Below are 22,699 nucleotides of genomic sequence, written 5' to 3'. Positions count from 1 at the left end.
ATCCAAGCTTCTTCTACCTCTGCAGAAACTGTAACTCTCTTAACTCTTCTCACTCTCTCATTGAGATCTTCACCATTTGGAGTTGGAACCTACCTCCCTCTTTCTTTCACTTCACCTGCACTTCCTATAAAAACCCCACCCTCTCTCTGTAAGTTATTAGCGTCTGCCCTGCCAAAAAGCTGCAGTCTCATAGAAGGTGACTTTATGCAGCCTTTGTAGCATTTCCCTCTTTAAATGTCTCTTTCTCTCTTTTAGCAGTCTTTTCACAATCTCTGTCTTCCATCATTTACTTCACAGTTTAAACTTAGCTTAAGCTTTTTTCAACTAATATCAATGGCTTCTTCTTCTATGATAAGCTCTTCTTCTTCTTGTAAACAAATACCCTTTTTGATCGAAAGAAAACCCTTGATGCTCAAAGATTATCTTCTTGATGATCTAAGTTCATGCTCATCCAAAGGCTTCAAGTCATTTCCTCGTAGTCACTGCTGTACAACCGTCCGATTTCTCCTCGAAGTCGACCACAAAACCAAACAGCAGCGGCAGCAAAGGCAGCTTTACAAAAGAAGTAAATCATCAAAAGCAGCGTCTACAACAATATCAGCTCTTCAAAAAGCATCAGTTGCTGTTATCAACGCCGTTAAACTACTCCCATTTCCCTCCTCCAACTCCACCGTAAAGTCTCCGTCACCTTCAAGAACCAGAAAGGGGCTTTTACCTCGATGTCTTTCACGGAAGCTGTTTAAGAAGAGCTTTTGGAGAAAAACACCTGATCACAATGGTCAATGTAAAGAAAGTAATGAGATCAGAGGGTGGAGATTGTTCCATGAGTTCTTGGAGGAACAAGATAGACAGTCTGATCAAATCACCAGCAGAATTTCAACTAGTTCAAGAACCAGCAGCAACAGTAACAGTAACGTTTGGACTACTGAGAGTGAATCTACTGTTGGCAGTGGTAATTCTACTACGTCAGAGAGTTGTATAAGGGGCGCAAACGACGCCGTTTGTAATAATAAAGATCTAATCAAGGAAGTCAGCGACAGAGTAGGCGTATCAGTCGGCCAGGATTCCATCACAAACAGAGAGGTTGGTTATTATATTTAATATTTCGCGTGTATAATTGCATGCTGCTGCCTCTCTCTTACAATTGGTTGGTATCATTCGTTTTTCTATCTTTAATTAAAAAAATTGACACTTTTTTTTTATTAAAAAAAACCCTTCTATGAGCTCTTTAAAATTGGGTCAGACAATGTAACTTCTCGCAGCATTTTAGTTCCATGCCAGTGATTTGCTCTTGACTGTGTTTAAAATACCAAAAAAAAATATAAACCCTGATTTGTATAAATGATTTGGTGGGGAGGGGGGGTGGTTAGGAGGGAACTGGGATTTTCTTTCATGGGGGTATTTATTGGGAAGTGAGCATGGTGCATCTCGGGACTTTGACGGTGGAGTGCTTCGAAGCCTACGATGCCGCTACGATTCGCGGGATCCACGGCGGTGAGATGAGATGGAGTATTTAGCTTCGTGGTATATGAAATACAGTACATATTCTTCTTCTTTCATAAAATCAATTTGGTATGGATAGTTTTGGAATTTAGTTATTAGGTGCGACCTAACTCCTTAAATTGTTCTGTTGGAGTTTTGATAGGTCAGTTGGAGAATAGTGTAGAGATTAAATTTGTTTAATGTTTTTCAAACTGTTTTTAATTAAAAATTATTAAAATATTAGATATTCTTTTATAATTTGACATGTTAATTTTAAAAATCTAAAAAAATTATTTTAATAAATAATCTTAGAAAGCGGCCTCCACTACATCAGCAAAGATACACTTAGCCAACTCACCCATTCTTGGGATCTAAGAAGTCTTTAATTTTTGTCTTGTTCTTGCAGTATAAGAACTAAGTCACCTAAAAAACAATTCAACTGATCTCTGGGTATACAGAATTGAGTGCAGTGAAACTCTGCCTAGTCGCATTAGAAAGTATGGGCTTGAGGTTTGTATTGTTATGCTGCTTTCAAGATTCTTTATCAAATCCAATCCTATCCAATTATAGAGAGTAAGGGATTGAAATGAGGCATTCGATTTTACCATGAACCGAATTATTATTTATTGTTTTAATGGGGTATGTCCCCAGAACTTCTTTTTCCTAGTTACCTTTTAATTTGTATTGCAGAGGTGTTATTTTAATGCATTAATAGTCCATGTAATGTAACAGGAGTGGCCAAATGACACGGAGAAGGAGCAATTCAGTCCGGTGTCAATTCTGGACTGTCCATTCCAGGACGATGAAGAAGAGATTAGCTCTCCTTTCCATCGTAGTCCTATCCGCATGGAAGGTATCCATTCGTTTTCTTGAACGGATTTTGAAATCCATTTATTCTATTCATTTGTGCAGACCACCTGTGGCAGCCGGTTCTGTGAGTAAAAATAAAATTGTTCATATTGATTTTGATTTAATAAAATATTGTATTTTTGGTGTGTTTTTTGCCTGTTTACCCGGTGGGATTCACTCTTTAACAAGATTTGAAATATGTGATCAACAGGGACTAAACAAAAGCTTATGCAAAAGATCAGAAGGTTAGAGAGCCTCGCTCAACTAGACCCTGTAGACTTGGAAAAACGAATTGCGATGGCAGAGTTGGGGGATGAATCTCTTGAATCCCCAGTGCAACATTGTTCAATGTCTATCAAAAGTGATAATAACGACAATTTCAGAGAAGCGAAGGAAGAAAATGGAACAGAAAGGCATGCACAGGAGCTGCTCAAGCAGGTCAAATCAACTATAGCATCACATAGCTTATCATCTAAGCTAGATAGTCTATTGGTAGACTTCTTCACAGAGAAAATTGTGGAAAACAATGCGAGTGGAAGCGTGATCGGGTTATATAAAGAATTTGAGCAGGAGCTAGGAGTAGCACAGGATTGGATTAACGGGCAGCCTGCAGAAATGTTTTTGGGGTGGGAGGTGGTGGAGAGCAGGCGTGCCTACCTTAAAGAAATGGAGAAGAATGGGAAGTGGAAAAACGTGGATCAAGAAAAGGAAGAGTTTGCTTTGGAGTTGGAGGTTGAGGTTTTTAATTCATTGGTAGACGAAGCTTTACTTGATTATATTCTAGCTAATTAATGTCCTTAGTTGACTGCTTAAATTAAATCCATTTATTAATCATTGGATTATCCAAGATTGTTTTCCTCACTTTGAAGCAGGGCAATTTAGCCGAAACGACTAATAAAGCCACCTTACCCGCCGTGTTTATTTACATTCTGTCGGAGGAGAAAAATAAAACTTGCGAGATTTTGAGATTTGAGGAATGATACGAGGTTCTTCCTTAAGTTTCCCTCGGGGTTCTGTCTCTTCAGTCGTGCTTTACCATGGCTAAACATCTTGAAATGATCTATGTAGTTACTCCCTGACTGAAAATGAGACATAGATTTTATTACAAAAACTGGGAATGAAAGAATACGACGAAAAGCAAAAGACCTTGGCCAAAAAAAATAATGGAATCCGTCCATTATTTTTCTCCTCAAAATGGCAAAGCTTTAACTCGCTCGTGCTGCATCATTCGAAAACTCCAATTACTTGGTTATAAATCTATAACAAAACGGAACATTGCAAAATGCTAATAATACTCCAAATTAACATAAGATTGTCCGAAACCGATGTCTTTTTTATTCAGGCTCAGCTGAAATTACTTGGAAATTGTTCGACTTCAAACTGACAGGATCATCTAAGCATTTGGTGATACCCAGCAGTAACTATATAAATCACTTCATAAAAGACTTTTCCAATCCTATTATGCTACTCAAGAAATAGGACGAGGGGGACAATAATTACGAATTTCCCGAGAGCAGTGAATGTCATGCAAGGAATTAGGGTTTCGAATAAACAGAAATGGCAACATAAAAAACCATGCTTCAAAGTTAGATAAGTATTGGTGTTAAAAAAAACCGGTCCGAGAAAGAAAAAGAGAGTTCCTACCAAGTTAACTATATAAGATATACAGTTTATAAGCATCATATCAATTAAAATTTAAATAGGTCAAGTATCAATAAAACACACATATACACCCCCTTTCTCTCAAAAAAACTCACTGACACCCTCGTATCTCTCTTAAAAAACTTGTTAATCATTTAGATTTTATTTTTAAAACAACTAAAAATAAAACTCATCTTAGTTTTTAAGCTTCATTTGATGTTTTTACGTTGAAAATCCATTGTTCCCTTAGCTTTTACCATCGTTGTCGCCACTACCTTGATTATTGGATTGATTGAGAATCAAGTTTTATAATTTTTAAATTTTTTTTTTATAAGGATATTCTTATCTCGTGACTCGAGTCGCATATTTGGCGGGTTGACTTGAGTTATTTTTTGTGTTTTTTTTTTAATTTCATCATTTAGTATTAGATTGATTGGAAATTGAGTTTCATAATTTATTTTGATTTGCTCTTAATATAGTTGTTCTCGTGTCCTGATCTAGGTCATGGATTTGACAAATTAATTCAAGTTGACTCGAGTAATTTTTTTTAATTAATTTTTTAATTTTATCATTCAACTTTGGGTTGATTGAGAATTGTGTTTCATAATTTATTTTGATTTATTTTCTATAAATTTATCAGAGTCTCCTGACTTGGATTGTGAATTTGATATGTTAACTCTGGTAAATGTTGTCTTGAGATTTTTTTAGTCAAACCATGCCTTTACTAGTTGGTCATTACCTTTGGACTCGTCGAATTAACCGGGTTATGTTGGGTCAGTCTCTACATAATTTAAATTATTTTTAGTTAAAAAAACATTAACAACATCTATATATATATATATATATATATATATATATATATATATATATATATATTAAAAATATGAATCCAACCCGAAACACAATAGGAAGCAAAGATATAGCAATAAACTAAAAGTAAACACAAAGGGGGCATGCAGCTTGGTTAGCTGTTAGGCGATTAGGTTCATTATGCAATGTGGAATTATACTACTTTCACAATCTCAAACGAGTTGGAACTGGAATGTTTATGACTTGATGGTGTTAATGGTGCTTGGACAGTCAAGGCTCTCGCATTCGTTACTCCGAGGCCTTGACCTTTTTATTGACAACCGTTGGCGATGATGGTTTTTGCCTTGTAGTTTAATCGCAACATCAGTGCAAATATCAATCACTTTTCACCATTGTTATTAAACTTGAATTGATAGTTACCCGGGCAATAGACTAGGTGCCAGATTATATGGGCTGACATTGTTTGTTCAAATGACATTGTTTTTTTTTTAAATAAATTTTTTTTAATATTGACTCGGTAAGGTAAGGTTTGAATTGAGTTTAATCTAATAATGTGGATCATTAAAAATCCAACAAAGCCAGCCAGATCAATATATGTAATTTAATTAAAAAACCTAATCTGGGAGTTCTGGGTCCTAAATAATTTCTTGAATCAACCTGTTGACCGGGCTGGATTTAACAATGGCATGTGTTTTTGTAAGAACTATATATATAAAAAAATAAAAACAATGGGGTCAGGTTTACGTTTATTAACACACAAACAAGACCTTTGATCTGATTCAATCCGACTCAAGTCAGAGTTGATGATAGATTTGGATTTTGAACATGGAGAGTGGGTATACAATAAAAGACTCGTCCCCGGTTAGCAACGCAAAATCCTGTGATTTATTTTGTCGCGAGAAAACTTTGGCAAGGAACCGTGTTTGTAAATTAATAACTTATCGAAGACACACCTAATGCCTTAAAACCGTGTCTTATAAAGGTCAAAAACTAGTTTAAAGGGTAGCACTATGCTTGTGATTGATAAAAAAAAAAAAAAAAAAGGATATTGAGGTGAGAATAAATTATTTGATATTATTATTAAATTTATTTTAATAAATCAATTTTAAAATATTTTGACTTGATTTTTTATTTATCTTATCTCGAGTTTAAAATTAAACTGTAAAAATTACTTTGACGTAACCCAGTCAACTTAAAGGATCTGAAAACAATCTAGATGGCCAGTAAAATATGTGGTTTGATTAAAAAAAAATTATAGATGATACTTTTTAAAAAAATATTGCTGCGACAACATATTAAATCGACTCAGGTTTCATGACTTAACCTGTTAAATTCATGATTCAGGTAATGGACTTCACTGGGTTTAAGATTTAAAAAAAAAACTAATTATTACTTAATTATACGATAACAAAAATAGACACTTATAAAATTAAATACAAATCAAATATTCAAACGCTTGTTTGAGATTGTGATAATTTTATTGAAGCAAACAAAAATAATTTTTCAAACAAATTCTAAATCAAGCAAATATAACATAGTCATGTTTATATAAATTGGGGTTTTGAGTAGTTATATAAGAATCTATCTTAAATAAACTATGTGAATGGCCTGACAAATGCTTTCATAGATTAAAGAAACAAGTTTCGATCCAAAAAAGTTAGGTCACACAAGAATAGAGTAGTTGCTAAAAAAGATCATAACATAAGACCCGATTTTTGAATCAAGCTTTAAATTAGTTAAATGATTCTATAGATAATCTTCCTATAAAAATAACTTTGTTGTTTATCGGATTATTGAATTTCATAATATTAAACTTAAAAGATTTTGTTTGAGTCAATTTTGTTATTTTTCTTTTATTTTTTAGGTTATTTAGGATTTTATATTATTTTCCTATATATTTTACTATTATTATTTTATTTTTTAGTCCAAGTCAATTTCTCTAACCTTTAAAAGACACTATAAACCTATTTTTAAAAATAAAATAAAGCTTTAGGGTTTTTGTAAATTAAACCTATTTAAGTCCATTTGCTGTCTTTCTGTGCTTGCTGCTTTTTTTCGTATGCCCTTTTCTGTATTAAAATATTAAAGAGATGAAATTTAAAAAAAAAAATGATGAAAAAAACAGAGGAAATGCAAAAAAAAAAAAAAAAAAAACCCACCTCCTTCATTTTCGGATGAACAGCTGAGGAGGTGCATGCACCTCAAGTCTTTTAAAGTAGTGCTACAGTATTTGCCCGTGCTGCCCTATGAGTATATACTTCTTAACATAAAATGAAATTGTCGAAATATTGTTAACATGTTTTCTAATATTTTTTTAATTATAAGCTTAAAATGTAATGTATATTGGATAATATGTTTTTTAAATATTAATATAATAATATATTGAATGATATTTTTTTAAAATATTAAAATTACGATATATTTAATTAACCTGCATTAACTTGTCAAGTTTGCAACTCGGTTCATGAGACTATGATAACCATATAAAGAGAAAATTAAAAATAATAATATGAAGGTCAATTCCTAATCAACTTAGTGTTGAAGAATAATATATATATATATATATATATTAAATTAAATTAAAAAGGGATGATAATCCTATAAAAAGAAAATAAAAAAAATTAAGAAGTCTAATTTTCAAAATAACCTAATGTCGATAGATGAAATAAAAAAATCCAAGTCAACTTGGGCTAACTTGTTAAGCTCACAACTTATATCACAAGACTAGGATGACTTCATAAAATATAAATAAGAAAATTACAAAACTTTATTTTCAATATATCGAAGGTTGAAATCAAGAAAAAAAACTAAATCTATAAGACTTAGACAACTCCATAAAAAGAAATTTGAAAAAAATTAAGAAAGCTAATTCACAAACTACTTGATATTGAAGGATAAAATCAAGAAAAAAAAAACTAAATAAAAACAAAGTCTAAGTTGTTAAAGGGTGGAATTGAAAAAAAAATTCAATTAAGAAATGATATAAAAAAACCAAGAGAATCAGGCTCAACCTATCAAACTCATGACCGGGTCACGAGATATGAATAACTTTATATAGAAAGCAAATAGAAAAAAAATTATGAAATCTAATTTCTAACTAATTCAATATTAAATGATAGAATCTAAAAAAAACCAAGAAAAAAAATATAAAAAATAATTCAAGTTAATCAGGGTTAACATATTAAACCCGTGACTTAAATTATGAAATTAAGATAATTTTATAGAAAGAAAAAATAAAGCTACATTTTCAAGAAATCTAATATTAAAAAATAAAATTAAAAAGAATTAAATTTATGAAACAAGAATATAGCCCAATAAAAAAATTAATGAGACATATCTTTTAAATAATATAATATTAAATAATTAAATAAAATAAAAATTAAATTAAATATTAAGATATATAAAAAAAATACTAATTTTTTTTTTAACTAAAAGTGATTCCTATTTCCTAGCTAGTTCCCTCCCTACCTCCCTCCCTCCTAAAAGTAACTTAAGTCTCTTTGTTCTCAAGTTTCAACCCCCAAACCCAAAATAAACCAACTCTCTCTCAGGTTAGACAGTTTCCAAGACTTCTTATCAGCTCTTTTTGATACTTTACTTCCTCGAATCAACAAACAAACCAATTCCCTTTTTATTTTCTTTTTTCAATTACACTCGCACATATATACCATGCCCTGTTAACACAAGCAAGCAATCTGTTGAAAGATACCGACACCCTTTTGTACTTTTTTCTGGGTTTGCAGTGTTGAACTGATAAATGAAGGGAGAGGATCAGACGAGGTATTTGTTCGGGATTTCTTTATCTGACCGGCCTAAATGGCAACAGTTTCTTATTTGCTCTTCCGGGTTCTTCTTTGGTTATCTCATTAATGGCATCTGCGAGGTTTGTTTCTAAGTTTTATCACTGTTTATCATCTTGGGATTTTTTTTATAAAGTGCGGACAAGTTGCTTGTTTCTTGTTTGACTTTGATGGCCAATTCTTGTTCTTGTTTTTCTTTCTTTTTTCCCGGTGTAATTGGTTAAATTTCCATGTCTTGAGCGTTTAATATCCACATGCATCTAACGTTTTTGTTATACCCTGTTTGGTTGCTGAGAATGAAACTGATGCAACGCAAAGTTTTATTTTATTTTATTTTTATTTTGGGCTTAATTGATGGCAAAGTCTCACAATTTTTGATTTCTCTTAAATTTTTGTTTCTTAAGTCTACCGAGTCAATTTTCTGCTTTTGGTCATTATTTTGTTAAAAAATAATGTTTTCTTTGGGTGTTCCTTATATAGTCTTTTATTTGTTTTGACTTTAAAATTATGAAAAATGGAATACCAGTATATCGGTAAATTTTTTGTTGGTTTTTATTTGATTCTCATTGCTCGGAGCCTTTGATCTAATCATCGACATATCACATTTTCAATTGGCTAAATGCAGGAATATGTGTATAATCGGCTCCAATTCAGGTATATAACTATTGTTAGTATTTCTATATTAATTATGTTATGCAGTAATTTTTATGCATATTTGTTTTTTCTTTTGGATTTTCAGCTATGGTTGGTATTTCACATTTGTACAAGGATTTGTGTACTTGGTGCTTATATACTTGCAGGGTTTCACCCCCAAGCAAATGGTGAACCCATGGAAAACTTATTGGAAACTCTCTGCTGTTCTTATGGGTTCTCATGGGTTGACTAAGGGGTCCCTGGCCTTTCTTAACTATCCAGCTCAAATCATGTTCAAATCCACCAAGGTAAACTTAGTTCTTATCTAACTCTTGTCCTATTAAGTTGGATGTGAAAGGTCTTGTTTTTTTAAGATCTCTTGTACATGTGGAAGTAATTTATTTGATTGAACTTTTGTTGCTTGTATTTGAATACGATGAAATTTTGATGAAATTTAAGATGGATCTTGTCCCTTTCTTCTCTAATACGAAAGTTTTGGTGATTTCGAGAATCTAGGTACTGCCAGTCATGTTAATGGGAGCCTTCATTCCAGGATTGAGAAGAAAATATCCAGTTCACGAATACATATCAGCTCTGCTTCTGGTTATTGGTCTGATCCTTTTCACCTTGGCAGATGCTCAAACATCTCCAAATTTTAGTATAATTGGTGTGCTGATGATTTCTGGTGCTTTAATTATGGATTCTTTGATGGGTAATTTGCAAGAAGCAATTTTTACTATGAATCCTGACACCACGCAGGTGATGACCCCCCCCCCCCCCCCCCAAAACGATACATGAACACAAAATTGTTTTGGCAAAAAAATGTGCATCATCAGGCCTTTCTTTTTATGTACTTGACAGATCGAGGTGCTGTTCTGCTCGACAATTGTTGGATTGCCTTTCTTGCTTCCACCAATGATCCTGACTGGAGAGCTGTTTAAGGCTTGGAAATCCTGTGCTCAAGTAAAGAACTATACACGTATAAATATTTGTTGACTATATAAATTGATCTGAAAAGAAATCCATGTTGTATGTGTGGGGCTTCAATGAAAATGGTTGGAGTCAATTTATACATAACGTGCCTGCTATGCACAACCAAAAAAGGTTCCTTGGAGAAATCAATGAATGATATGGTGGTTGAAAGTCCACTTCATTAGTATATTAATTATTTAGTGATTAATACAATCCATTGACTTAGTCAGACCTCCAGTGGGGATATTTTCCAACAAACTTCTCTGTTGGTTACAGCTTGCTTAAAGAAATAGGAAGTCTGTACTAAAGTAATGCAAAAGGGAGAGCTAAATGCTTATTGGATTGACATATGAAGAATACATGTTACCAAGAGTTTCTGTTTGGGTCAAGGGTTCATGGATTCTTTTTTATGATTGAATATGGAAACAGATTGAGTTTTTTGGTACTGCATTTACTTATTCTCCTGGTTTTACGACATCCAGATTGTCGCTGCCTTGCATTTCCAAAATTATTCAATTTGAGCATTGCTGCATTTTTTGTTTCTATTGCCAAGTTCCTTTAATCATTACTTCTTTATGTATTGCAGCATCCTTATGTGTATGGAGTGTTAGTATTTGAAGCCATGGCCACATTCGTTGGCCAAATTTCTGTTCTGTCCCTCATTGCCATTTTTGGTGCTGCTGCCACTGCCATGGTATATCCATTGTCTCACCCTCTCTGAATTGCTGTAAATTCTGCATTTTATCCCCCCCACTTTGATAGTTGACAGTGTCTTGTGTCGGAATACCCAGATTGGAAGCCTAATGAGCCATTGAACTGCTTGCTAAATGGGATGTAAAATGAGCTCATTAGAAATATTTCCACCACCTTATTTTAGGATATGCTTCACATGCTATATCTGACTTGTGGGTTCTGATGTGTACTGGCATGCAGATAACAACTGCTAGAAAGGCAGTTACCTTGTTGCTCTCATACATGATATTCACAAAGCCATTAACTGAGCAGCATGGGACAGGGCTGCTACTTCTGGCCATGGGAATAATATTGAAGATGGTTCCTGTAGATTACAAACCCCCCACTAGGAGTGCAGCTAGACATGGGAAGTCCCATTTCAAAGAAGAAATAAGCCTAGGAGATATTAGGAAAGCTGAAGGTGCTGAAGAAAAACGGCCCTTAGTGTGAGGACAAAGGTCATATAGATTTATTTTTTCATTGTAATTTTTTCCCGTTTCTCATTACATCCAGGGGGAGGGCATAGATGACAGGAATAACAAAAGGTATATCAGGGAAGAAGAGAAAATAGTGGAAACGTTAGCCACTTGTGATGTGAATCTCATCGGTGAAACTGATTCACCTTTTGGTGTTTTGGAATGGAATGGAATTGAATTTATTGATTGAAATACAAGAACAGCATTTCTTTCTTCTTCTTGTGCTTGGATACTGGCCAGATATGGTATGCATTCACCCTTGCATAGTTTGGTGTTTTATACAGAAATATATGGTGATTAAAGGGCGGGTTGCGTCCACACGCGAACATGTCATCAAAACCATCGGTTATTAACTCCGATGCAATATACGGGGCAACTTGTTCCGCAGAATTTTCCAATACAGAGACATAAAAGTGACCCATCGCTTGCCCCAAGGGACAGGATCCCATCCTACCAGCCTGGCTCCAGTCCCTAATTTTTGTTAGTCTCCTGCTCCGCACTAATTATGTCTCAAGTTAGTGATATGTTAGCATGAACTATCGGTATACTTGTTTTCGGTTTCTCTGCCATTTTATTTATTTTTTCATTAATGTATTGAAATCCCTGATGAGCCCTAACCAGGTCTCTTTACCCGTGGCTCCTCTATAATATTCACTATAGGGTTACTTATATTCATACATGCGTCTCAAAAAAGAAGAAGAAGTCTTTGCATTAAGAATCTCTTAAAAATAAATAAATAAATAAATAAAATCTTAAATATTAAGAGGGATGATTTATTCGCACTCCATGTTTTGTTATTCCCACTCCATGGTCAGTTTTTTTGTTACTTAGATAAACCGAAATACCATGATTATATTTTTTTTTTTACAAATTATGATATCAAATGTTGGTTTTATATTTACATCTAGAAAATATAATCAAAAGTAAAGATTCTTCGTTTTTGTGTCTAGGATAATTAAATTTTATCTTCCTTTTTGTAGTACTTTCAATTAGATGTTGGTTTCTGAAATATAAGAATTTTGTTTTTTGCACAAATCTACCTCCTGGAATAATGTATTAATATTATTATTAAAGTTTATTTAAGACTATGGTAGAAGTTGCTTTTTAAAATGTTTTTTTGCTTGTAAATATATTAAAATAATATATTTTTTATTTTTTAAAATTTAATTTTTATGTTAGTATATTAAAAAGATCTAAAAATACTAAAACTTAAAAAATTCTTATAAACACGGTTAAATCAGAATATACAAACAGGAAGTCTTTTTCTAATTAAATTAGAGTCCCATTTTCCCATAATGTATGGGCTCGAAGCCCATCGAGACAAGCTTATAATATATCTTACAAATTCGGTTTATCTAGTCCAAGCAATTGATTTCGCGCAGAAACTGTAGTGGTGGAGCCCAAGGCAGCACCCATGTGTCTACAATATCCAACGGCACCAATTGAAAGTTAGTTCCCCACGTCATCGGACGGTCATAATCACCCATTTTCTAAGTAATTAATCCCCAATTCTGGAAAAGATAGCATCATCACCCTCATTAACCAAAAATAAAATAAAGAAATTCAAAAGCGAGAAAAACCCTATTTTTGCTCTTTCTCTACTTGCGGCTTTTCAAGAAAAGAAAAAAATCATGAAAGGAGCGAAACGATTTGCAGTTTCAGACTCACTCCCTGATTCCAATGACACGGCAGTGAGTTTCTTCAGAAAACGCTAATTTGATTCTACTCAATTTTCTTTTCTTGTTTAACTGATAAACAATATGCTTATTTGTGCTCTTAGAATATAAGATTTTGTAGTTGTGTTTTGGTTTTTTCGTAATAAAGTTGAATTTTGAATCGTGGGCTGCTGCTTAAATTGGGATTTGAATTTACTTTTGAGTGTTTGAGGAGTTTAGTGCTTTGATTGATGTTGGTTTTTGGGATAATGAAGTGAAATTACGGGTAAAGTTTAGTTTTTTTTTTCCTAGATGGTCTATATATTTTATGTTAATGCATTTTAAGGAGCTTTAGTGAGGTTCTTGGTTGCATTTTTGTTTATGTCTTTGAATTTTTTTATGTGGAGCTCTTTGTCTAGGCAAAAGCAAAACTATGATGCACTACTTTTTTGTTATTCTTACTTGTTTGCTTCTGTATTTTTCATGAAAAGAACATTCTATTTTACATCCTTTTGATTTTAAGCTTCGATCATATTTTGGAGGCTGATTATGCGAAATCAACTTATGGTTGCAGTTGCGGAATAAAAGAATAATGGCAGGATTGCTATTTGATGTTCATAGACCCGAACCATCCCAGCAACAATTGACTCCGCCGTTGGATGTGAAACGGGCTGAGTCATCACAGCATCACGTGAGAGCTCTCAATAATCAATTTGCCAGGTCCATTTCTTTCCTGTATTTGAACAACTTGGCATCTTCATTTATCATCTGGTCAACTTAGTTTCTGCTTTTATGATTCATTTGGATGAAGATGATGGGTTCTCTTGTTTGTCTACTTTTCCCCCTCATATTATCAACTTCTATGTACAAGTTCTTTGAATAATGAGAAACATTTACCGCATGATGAAGATATATATTTGTTGTCCTTGATCTTATAGACTTAATTTTTGGGGCTTCTTTCATTTTGGAATAGTTGGGTTCAAACACAACTGAAGAACCATCCCGATGAACTTTGGGAAGATGGGATTCAAGACTACCTTGCTCATGCTTCAAACATTATGGTAAAACTTAATGTCTTTTAGCATACATTAAAGGGGACATGCATGCATTCTTGTATTTAATGTAAAATCTATTTAGAAGAGCTTTGATCTTCTTCTCTCTTATTGCAGGAGAAGTTTAGTGATGTTGTCAACTGGCTTAAAGCAAACTCTGCAAAAGGAGGATCTGTTGCTGACTCTCTTACAACTGAAAAGAAATTAGTGCCTGAAATAAAGAATAATGAGAGCAAATTACTTCAAGAAAAAACTGGTTTTGCTCTACCAAGTACAAGTGCAAGCTTTACAAGTTCCTGGAGCTTTGGTGTGTTTTCTGCCAACCAAAGTTCTGGAGGAGTATCATCTAGTAGCCAAAGCTCTAGTTTATTCTCCAACGGTGAAAGTTCTGCTACATTCTCGAACAATCTAGGTTCTGGTTTGTTCTCAAACAACCAAAGCTCTGGATTCTTCTCAAACAGTCAAACTTTTGGACTCTACTCCAACAATCAAAGCTCTGGAGCATTATCCAGCGGCCAAAGTTGTGGAGCGTTCTCCAACAGTCAAACACCTTTCTCCATTAATCAAAGCACTGGAGCAGTCTCCAACAGCCAAAGTTTAGGAGCACTCTCCAACAGTCAAACACCTTTCTCCATTAATCAAAGCACTGGAGCATTCTCCAACAGCCAAAGTTTAGGAGCACTCTCCAACAGTCAAACACCTTTCTCCTTTAATCAAAGCTCTGCAGCATTCTCTGAAAGCCAAAGTTTAGGAGTGCTCTCCAACAGTCAAACACCTTTCTCATTTGGTAGGTATTGCACGGCCATACTTGAATGCTACACTGTTTATAAATTCACCAGAAGTATTCAGTTGCCAAGATGACTTATGTGCCAGAGAAAAAGGACAAATATATATGTGACAATGGAAATGTGCTTTAGGCTCAAGTAGGAAGCTATAAATGTGTCTGGGTTCTGGTTGAATCATCTAGATGAAGATATTATAGGTTTGTCTTGTAATATCCGTAATATTGTGAAATGGACTGCGAAAGGTATTCCCAGAAGGTCCACCAGACCTTGCTACATGCACCTTAGTGTCTCATTGTGTGGCAATTTAAGTCAGAAACTATAATTACAAAATCCTCTGATGAAGACATGTTCAGTTTCTTCTTTTACATTTTTTTTTCAGCACAAGTCACTGAGAGTTGGCCATCTACAACTAGAGAGTACCCAGTTCAGTACTCTTGGAGATGAGATATGATGCTAATAAACTCCCAGTAGAATAGTTTAGATAATAAAATAAGAAGATGCAGTTATGACACTTCATTATTTGTTATTCTGTGATTTTTATATTCAGATTTTAGAGTCGCATGTGTTGCTTTTGTAAAAGTGACACAAAATCTGACTTTCTTTTTTCTTATTTTCTATTTTAGGAGGTCAAAGCTCCACCCCCACAACCCATAACACTGCAGATGATGCTGATGATGGTGAGAGAGAATTAGTTTTGTTTCCTTTTTGTTGTTTGAGATTCTCTTAAGCTATTACTTTAAATTAAAACTGCAATGCATTTTATGATTCTCTTTCTTTTTCATGTATGTTTACTCCAGTTGATGATGTTATGTGCAAAAGTGTGAACTGCACTTCTTTTCTTTATCACATGCTGGTAGTTGAAATTTGGTTTCAAGTCCTCAAAACGTTGGTAGGTTTGTGATATCAAAACCCAATATCTGAAAAGGAAATTCCGTGTTGTTAGAGACTTATTCAGTTGCAAGCCTGCCACTTTTCAACATATAAAGGAACATGCTTTAATTGTAAAATTCAAGTTGATCTGGGGGTTAAGTATATGGTCACCACGCCCATGTTTCTCAGCTTTTGAGACCATGGAACTACCACTCTTTATAGATTAGATTTTCACTTAGAACTTGGTTTTGAAAAAAATTGGAAGAGGATGGTTCAGTGTAATATAGGTATCTCTTAGGAGTTCACTGCATTTCTGGATATTTGTTGTGTTTACTTTTCATTTACGGTAGAAGTAGGCCAAGTGATTGTTGTTGTTTACTGGAAATGAAAATATTGATCATTAGACACCTATTAATTCCTTGGTTTTGATCTGTTGTGTTATATATATGAAATTTTAAGTTCTTTATCCTGGTTAGTCTATCAACTGTAGTATCAACTGTAGGATCTCTGTTCTATGAAATAGGTGCTTTCATAATGTCTGTCTGATTTGCTGGTTCTAGCACTGATCCCATTTTGAAGCTGGATTTGTACAAATTGTTTGCATGTTTATTAACACTTTGAAATCTTAAATGGTAGACATTCTTTGTATAATTTTGAGCAATATTTCCTTGAAGCCTTGAGCAATAAACTACCATTTCTTTTACCAGGAAATGAATTACAGCAACCTGGCAGTCCATCTGTGAAGAAGTCTGTAGAGAAGGGTATTGTTACAGTCCATGAAGTCAAGTGCAAGCTCTATGTGAAGGTAATTGACATTTCATACTGTACTCATTGAGAAGTTTATGTTTTTGGGATTAGGTTATGCAATGTATCAAGTTTTTAATAGAAGAAGAAAGTTGTCTTTTACTCGATCATACCAGCAAATTTAACTTTCTCCCATTTTTTCTTTTCACAAAATTAGTTAGTTTGGTACTTAATATATCTATCAAATGCTACGTCTGTTGACATCTTAAAATTCACATGATTGATTTTTTAGGTGGAAATCATTTCATATTCCATGCAATTTTAAGTTCCGGTATTAGAAATTAAACAGTACAAGTGACAAAGAGATTAGGCATAATTGTTAAATAAGCCTTGAATCAAACTCTGTTAGTGGTTTCAATTATAGAGTAAGGTGACAAGTGGTGCTTCTATTCTCCCATAACCAGAATATCCACGATTCTAAGTATAGCGGTTAATACATATTTGTTGGTATAATTGAGTTTGACAATTCTGTATTAAATCATATGATTTTCTGACAGCTCATACTATTCTAAGACACATTATTAATCTTGGTTATGTTCATAATTGATCTGCTGGATGAATTGAGATTATCTGTGTGCCATTGAAGTCTTGACTTGTATCTCCTGCTTGTTCTGCCATCTTTGTGGTTAAATAATTTCTTTGGTTTTTTCCTCGTGCTATGTTCAGTCAAGTGATCCAGCAGTTCAAGACACGTGGAAAGATAAAGGCACAGGGCAGCTTTCCATCAAATGCAAAGAGGGGATAAGCAAGGGCGCAAAAGAATCTAAACCAACAATTGTTGTTCGAAATGATGTATGTTCCATTATGGACTTATTTTGGTTTCTGAAATCTTTATTAACCCTTATCATGGTTTCAGTGATTGATTGGTTCCCTCTCCTTTTCCAAATTCTTTTGTTTGCACATTTAGGCATTTTATTTTCTTTTGATAGATTCTGCATAGTGCTTAGTTCAACTTCAGATTATTACTTTAAGGACTTCTATAAACTCTTTTTTGGACTTACTGTCTGTAGTGTTTTGCTGATGGCAGGTGGGAAAAGTGTTACTAAATGCTTTGCTATATCCAGGAATCAAGACAAATCCACAGAAGAATTCCCTTGTTGCAATATTTCATACTGCGGTAATGCATTTTAATTCTTATTTCTACACTTTTATGAGCATATAAACTTTTGTCGGGTTTATCTATAACATGTAAATAACATATCCAACGAACACTTCGAAGGCTGCTGTGACAGTTTATACTAATCATAATGTTTATGTATTATCTCTTCCATGGAACTTATAGCCGGTGATTTGTCTTGTTGCAGGGTGATGACAGTGGCAATAATGATAGTGTTGTGGCACGCACTTTTTTATTAAGGATGAAAACAGAGGAGGATCGGAATAAGTTAGCAACAGCAATCCAAGAATATGCTCCCACATCATGAAAGTAACAATAGGAACATGATTCTTAAAAATTTTGCAGCAATTGGCTTGTTAGGAACCGAGTGAGCTTGTTTGGGGCAAAAAAATAACTGGGGTCAATTTTTGGAACACGGACCCCCATGAAATCAAATGTGTTTCAATCACTTGTATTATATTATTAGGAGGAAAACGTATGCTATGTTTTATTTTAATCGTAAATCATTATCCTTTTCTAGGTAATCTGGAATATGCACGTCATTGTATGACTCGAAACTCATACAATTCATGCAACGCTAGCAAAAGTTAATTGTATCCATATAACAGCGTGATATTGGAGGCAAATAAAAGCAAGAAACTGTAAGCTCTCCAGCATAAGATGCCCATAGCCTTGAGATTCAGTAACGTGTGTGACAACAAACAATACGTGATCGCACAGGAGGGAGACATTGAAATATATTTCTCCTCGCCAAAATGTTTAATAGTTTGAAAATTAGATGTGCAACTTCTGCTATATACACACTTTTGGCAGTTATTTACAGAGCAGAATGATTCGATGACACCTCGTAAATTATCACCTCTCCCAAGTGCGTTTCTTCACAAATCTATCATCAGAGTTCAGTTTCTCACATCGCCAAAACTTTTGGATCAAGTTACCTTGTCAGTCGTTATTAGAACTCGTTAATACTGTGCCCGGCCAGTGTACGATGTACACGCGCTCCTCTAACATACAAGTGATAATCTAAGTGATGGGGCGGTAGGGATATGTGTGCATGACGCCCAGCGAATAACCGATTCGGTGACCATGATATTAAGTTGATCGAGCTCGCCAAGTCCTATGGTGTGATTTCTTCTGCTGTGGATACTGGATAATTTATACCCATTGCACCCTTCCCGTGGAAATTCTATCTTCTGCATCATTTCTTCTATTCCACGGTGAACTGGAGCAGAAGTAGCTGACAATGCAGGGAGCTTTCGCTGAACTGATTCTGCACCAGCCAAGAAAGAGAGCTTCGATTAGTGTTTCATGGATAAATATACCAAATAGTTTGAAATTGATATCACAGGGAAGTGGAATCCTGGGACACTTTAAGGACCTTTCATTGTTCTCATATGTGGAGACAAAAAGGAGCTGATCCTTTATGGAATGCATTCGTTCTCTAACTTGCAGTTTTTAAAGGTTTCATAAGATAGGCGTGGATGCCTATTCATCTAATGTGTATTAACTATGATCTTACAAGCAGGCAATAAATTAAAGCAACATATGTACCTCCATGTATTGCGTCCCATTTCGACTCGGTGGCTTTAGTACCAAACGAGAAATCTCCTTTATCAACTTCAGTGATAGGACTAAAGAAGGTAAAGCTTAGCATTGATAAAATGGGAGATGAGAACTCTGTTGCACCTGGTTCATCATGGTTGCTAAAAGAAAAACCTCCAGATGCAGAGCAAGGGGTGTTGTCGTTAACTAGGAAGGAAGAAAATGATGATGTGGGTGTAGGAGAGTGCCCTTGTTGATCCCCACCAGTTACAGGCAATTCATAAGTGAAGCTGTAGGCTTGATCCTTGGCGATGAATGGGGTAGAAAATGAACCTCCACAAATTTCTAGCTGTTCACAGTTAAGGTTGTCCTGCATGTTGGATTCTTGAGCTAGTTGTGCCCCATCCTGCACCCAGGAGTGAGCTGTAAAACACAGTAATCCTTATTATAAGCAAAATTTCCTAGAGCTGGTGGACAGATATTCAAACAACTCAAAAAAGCAAGGGTTTTGGTTTTTGATACGATATGCCAAAAGGAACAAAAATTGGTTCAAGTCAAGCAAATATTGCAATAAAATGCTTAACACCTGTGCATGCCATAATAAAGGCCTATTTGGAACTGTTTTGAAAATTGTTCTTTTATTCTAAAAAAAGAATGCTATTGTCTGGATCTGAAAACCTTTTTTCTTTGTATTGTTTCGGCAGAAAAGCAATAGCCTGAAATGGCATACATCGACATACCTAACACCTGTGCAGTATTAAGCCTCTTGAAAGGATCTTTACAGAGCATTCCAGTGATCAAGTCCTTGGCAGATGTGGATATTTGATCCCAGAATTTGGGAGGGAACCGTAGTTCTGCAGCCCTAACTGCATCAAAGATCCTTGATTTGCTCTTCCCCCAAAATGGGGGCATCCCACTTATAAGAATGTAAAGAATAACACCAGCACTCCACACATCAGCAGCCTGGTTATAACCTCCAGCCAGTACCTCGGGAGCAATGTAAAATGGACTTCCAACTGTCCCATGCAAACTATGCCCTGCAAATACAAAAGCCATGTGCTTAGAACGGAAAAGGGTCAAGAAAGACCCTGGTATCAATCGCAGGAACAGAAGAAACAAGAGTAGAGTCCTCACCAGGTTTGATGTAAGTTGCAAGACCAAAGTCAGCCAATTTAATTGGTGATGATAAAGAATTGGTGGCTAAGAGAATGTTTTCAGGCTTCAAATCTCTGTGAACGATGCCATTTTCATGACAGTACTGAACCACTTGCATAAGATGTCTAAAGATAACACGAGCATTTTGTTCTGAGAACCTACCATGCTTTTCAAGTCGGTGAAAAAGCTCCCCACCTGCGCACAATTCCATCAAAAGATGCACATGATCCTCCTCCTCATACACTGCCTTGAGATTCACAACGTTTGGATGCCCTGATAACCTACTCATTATTTCAATCTCAAGCTTTACACTGCGCACATCATTGAGCGTGGCCAATCTATCTTTAGCAATCGATTTGCAAGCTAAAACCTCACCAGACAGCTTATCCGAGCATGCCCTTATGATACCAAATTGTCCCCACCCCAACTGCTCCCCAAGAACATACCGATCTTTCAAGTTCGCCACTTCAGTCGTGTCCAAAATTGTATCAGTCAGGCTGGATATCCTGTAGCAGTGACAAGATGTTGAAGGCTGTATAATGTTGTCGCTATTGGCTATGTCCATCCCAATAAGGCACAATCTTAATTGCTAGAGAACATTGACCAAAAATTAATTGAAATCCAACTTTATCAAACTGCAGTCTCAAGTGTCCTTTATGACACTCTAGCATTTGAGTCAGCTCAGTTCTTTCGCCAGAGTTCAAATCAAACCACCTGAAATTTATACATGGAATAGATCATTCAGAAGATGTGCTTTCCTACTTCCATAGAGAATCTCGTATACAACAAACCCTTCAATTACCGAAGCGTTATTGCTGGAAAGTTTCAGAGCATGCATCAATCACCTAGCACTCAACATAGAGTATCTAAAGTTCAGTTTAACATGATCAAATCTCAAAACTCTTTCCTTTTGTTTTCCCGTTTCCCACATGATAGATAAATTAAGGGTATTGTCACGCAACAAAAAATTAAACCATAAAAGAATCCAAACTAAAACTTCAAACTCAAAGATCTGTTACAAAACTGCACAAATTTTGAAGAAAAACAAGAAAGGAAACCCAGAAAAGAAATATAACACCATGTTTCACACCAAAATCCAATACCAAGTCCTAGCAACGCTAACACCAAAAACAACCATAAAAGTTCACATCTTCATAACATGATTAAGCGCCCCCCCCCCCCCCCCCCCACAACCAAAAAAAAAAATTATATATATATATAAAAGAAAACGAAAAACCAAAAGCAGACACATTTTAACAAGAACGAGATAAACAGACTGACCTGTTCGTAGGAGCATTGAAGAGAGAAGACAAGGTCAGTTATAACAAAAGTCCAAGGAATCCAAAAACCAACCATTGGCTTCACACTTCCATTTTTTTAGTTCATAACTTTCTCTCTTTCCCCTGTGACCAGTGACAGGAAATAAGTTACACCTTAACCGCTTATACCCGACACGTGTCCTTAGATTTGGTGGCAATTATAATTTATAAGAGGTCTCTAGCTTTGCAGCTAGTTAATTACGATTAAACCCTCGCATGGATTTTATACAATCATTATCACTTATGACCACACTGCAAGTGGAGACACCATTCACCATTGCTCTTATTCTGGGTTTCTTTTTATATATATAATAATTAGGGTTTTCTGCCCACTTTCAAGTTGTTTTCTAGTTGGTTTTGGCAGGAAATTTATGTGCGCGCTTGATATATTTACATTTGAGTGAGATAATATTGTTGTGATATACCTCTATGGTTAGCTTTCTGTTTCTTAGTTTTAGGAAACTTTCTGGCTGTTGTGATCTATCTGTACATGCTTCAAAAAAATACAGTTGGTATATCGTTTCTTTTCTTTTCTTTTCTTTACTTTTCTTTTATTTTAAAAAAGGCTGTTGCTTATTTTAGTTGTAAGGTAGTTTTTGATATTATAATAACTATTGTTTTTTTAAACATTTTTTATTTATAAATACATCAAAATATCTTTTTTTAAAAAAAAATTCATTTTTAATACTACCACATTAAAGCAATTTAAAAATATTAAAAAATTAATTTTAAACTTTTTTTTTTTGTAAATGCCAAAAGGGTTGTAAGTGTGCAAGGGCGTACGTGATCGTGTCACCATACATGATCTTTCTAGAGTGCCACGTGGGACATTGTGAGTGGTTAGGACACTTTGTAGGGCCTCTATTTAAGCACGATACTATAGTTTAGATAAAGAAATGATGCTGTCCGAAGTTAAGGTAGGCGAGATCCTAGCTGTCATTAGCTGTACTTGCAGGTGTAAATTTATATTTTTTTTCTTGTGCTTTGTAATATTGAAGAGGGCGT

At 34.7% G+C, this 22,699-nt stretch overlaps 4 protein-coding genes across 7 annotated transcripts; 3 read left to right on the top strand and 1 right to left on the bottom strand.

Annotated features, from left to right (window-relative positions):
* Window positions 1–3,442, top strand: LOC133702271 (uncharacterized). The gene is made up of 3 exons (XM_062126582.1): window positions 1–1,083; window positions 2,215–2,335; window positions 2,543–3,442. Exons 1-3 carry the CDS (start codon window positions 334–336, stop codon window positions 3,121–3,123), a joined length of 1,452 nt encoding a protein of 483 aa, XP_061982566.1. The 5' UTR covers window positions 1–333; the 3' UTR covers window positions 3,124–3,442.
* Window positions 3,443–8,260: 4,818 nt separating this feature from the next.
* On the top strand, window positions 8,261–11,609 carry LOC133701145 (UDP-galactose/UDP-glucose transporter 2-like). Its single transcript, XM_062124966.1, has 7 exons — window positions 8,261–8,665; window positions 9,208–9,236; window positions 9,322–9,523; window positions 9,732–9,974; window positions 10,077–10,178; window positions 10,774–10,881; window positions 11,121–11,609. The coding sequence occupies exons 1-7, from the start codon at window positions 8,540–8,542 to the stop codon at window positions 11,367–11,369; spliced, it is 1,059 nt and encodes a 352-aa protein (XP_061980950.1). The 5' UTR covers window positions 8,261–8,539; the 3' UTR covers window positions 11,370–11,609.
* A 1,308-nt stretch (window positions 11,610–12,917) lies between these two features.
* LOC133701620 (uncharacterized) lies at window positions 12,918–18,202 on the top strand. Its single transcript, XM_062125602.1, has 9 exons — window positions 12,918–13,086; window positions 13,625–13,770; window positions 14,024–14,111; window positions 14,220–14,889; window positions 15,511–15,564; window positions 16,465–16,562; window positions 17,228–17,353; window positions 17,589–17,678; window positions 17,866–18,202. Exons 1-9 carry the CDS (start codon window positions 13,027–13,029, stop codon window positions 17,983–17,985), a joined length of 1,452 nt encoding a protein of 483 aa, XP_061981586.1. The 5' UTR covers window positions 12,918–13,026; the 3' UTR covers window positions 17,986–18,202.
* Window positions 18,203–18,304: 102 nt separating this feature from the next.
* On the bottom strand, window positions 18,305–21,808 carry LOC133701619 (calcium-dependent protein kinase 26-like). Of its 4 annotated transcripts, none has more exons than XM_062125598.1 (5): window positions 21,657–21,808; window positions 20,355–21,089; window positions 19,961–20,257; window positions 19,230–19,643; window positions 18,305–18,948 (listed from the first exon to the last, which is right to left on the bottom strand). In XM_062125598.1, the coding sequence occupies exons 2-5, from the start codon at window positions 20,938–20,940 to the stop codon at window positions 18,683–18,685; spliced, it is 1,563 nt and encodes a 520-aa protein (XP_061981582.1). In that variant the 5' UTR covers window positions 20,941–21,089; window positions 21,657–21,808; the 3' UTR covers window positions 18,305–18,682. The 4 variants fall into 4 exon arrangements, with proteins under 4 accessions (XP_061981582.1, XP_061981583.1, XP_061981584.1 ...); XM_062125599.1 differs by having other exon boundaries at window positions 20,355–21,220; window positions 21,657–21,803; XM_062125600.1 differs by having other exon boundaries at window positions 20,355–21,190; window positions 21,657–21,803.
* Window positions 21,809–22,699: the final 891 nt, after the last annotated feature.

The sequence above is a fragment of the Populus nigra genome, chromosome 8, assembly GCF_951802175.1.
Source record: "Populus nigra chromosome 8, ddPopNigr1.1, whole genome shotgun sequence".
Classification (NCBI taxonomy): Eukaryota; Viridiplantae; Streptophyta; class Magnoliopsida; order Malpighiales; family Salicaceae; genus Populus; species Populus nigra.
The sequence above is the reverse complement of the archived record's forward strand: the minus strand, read 5'-3'. Positions and strand labels throughout refer to the sequence as shown.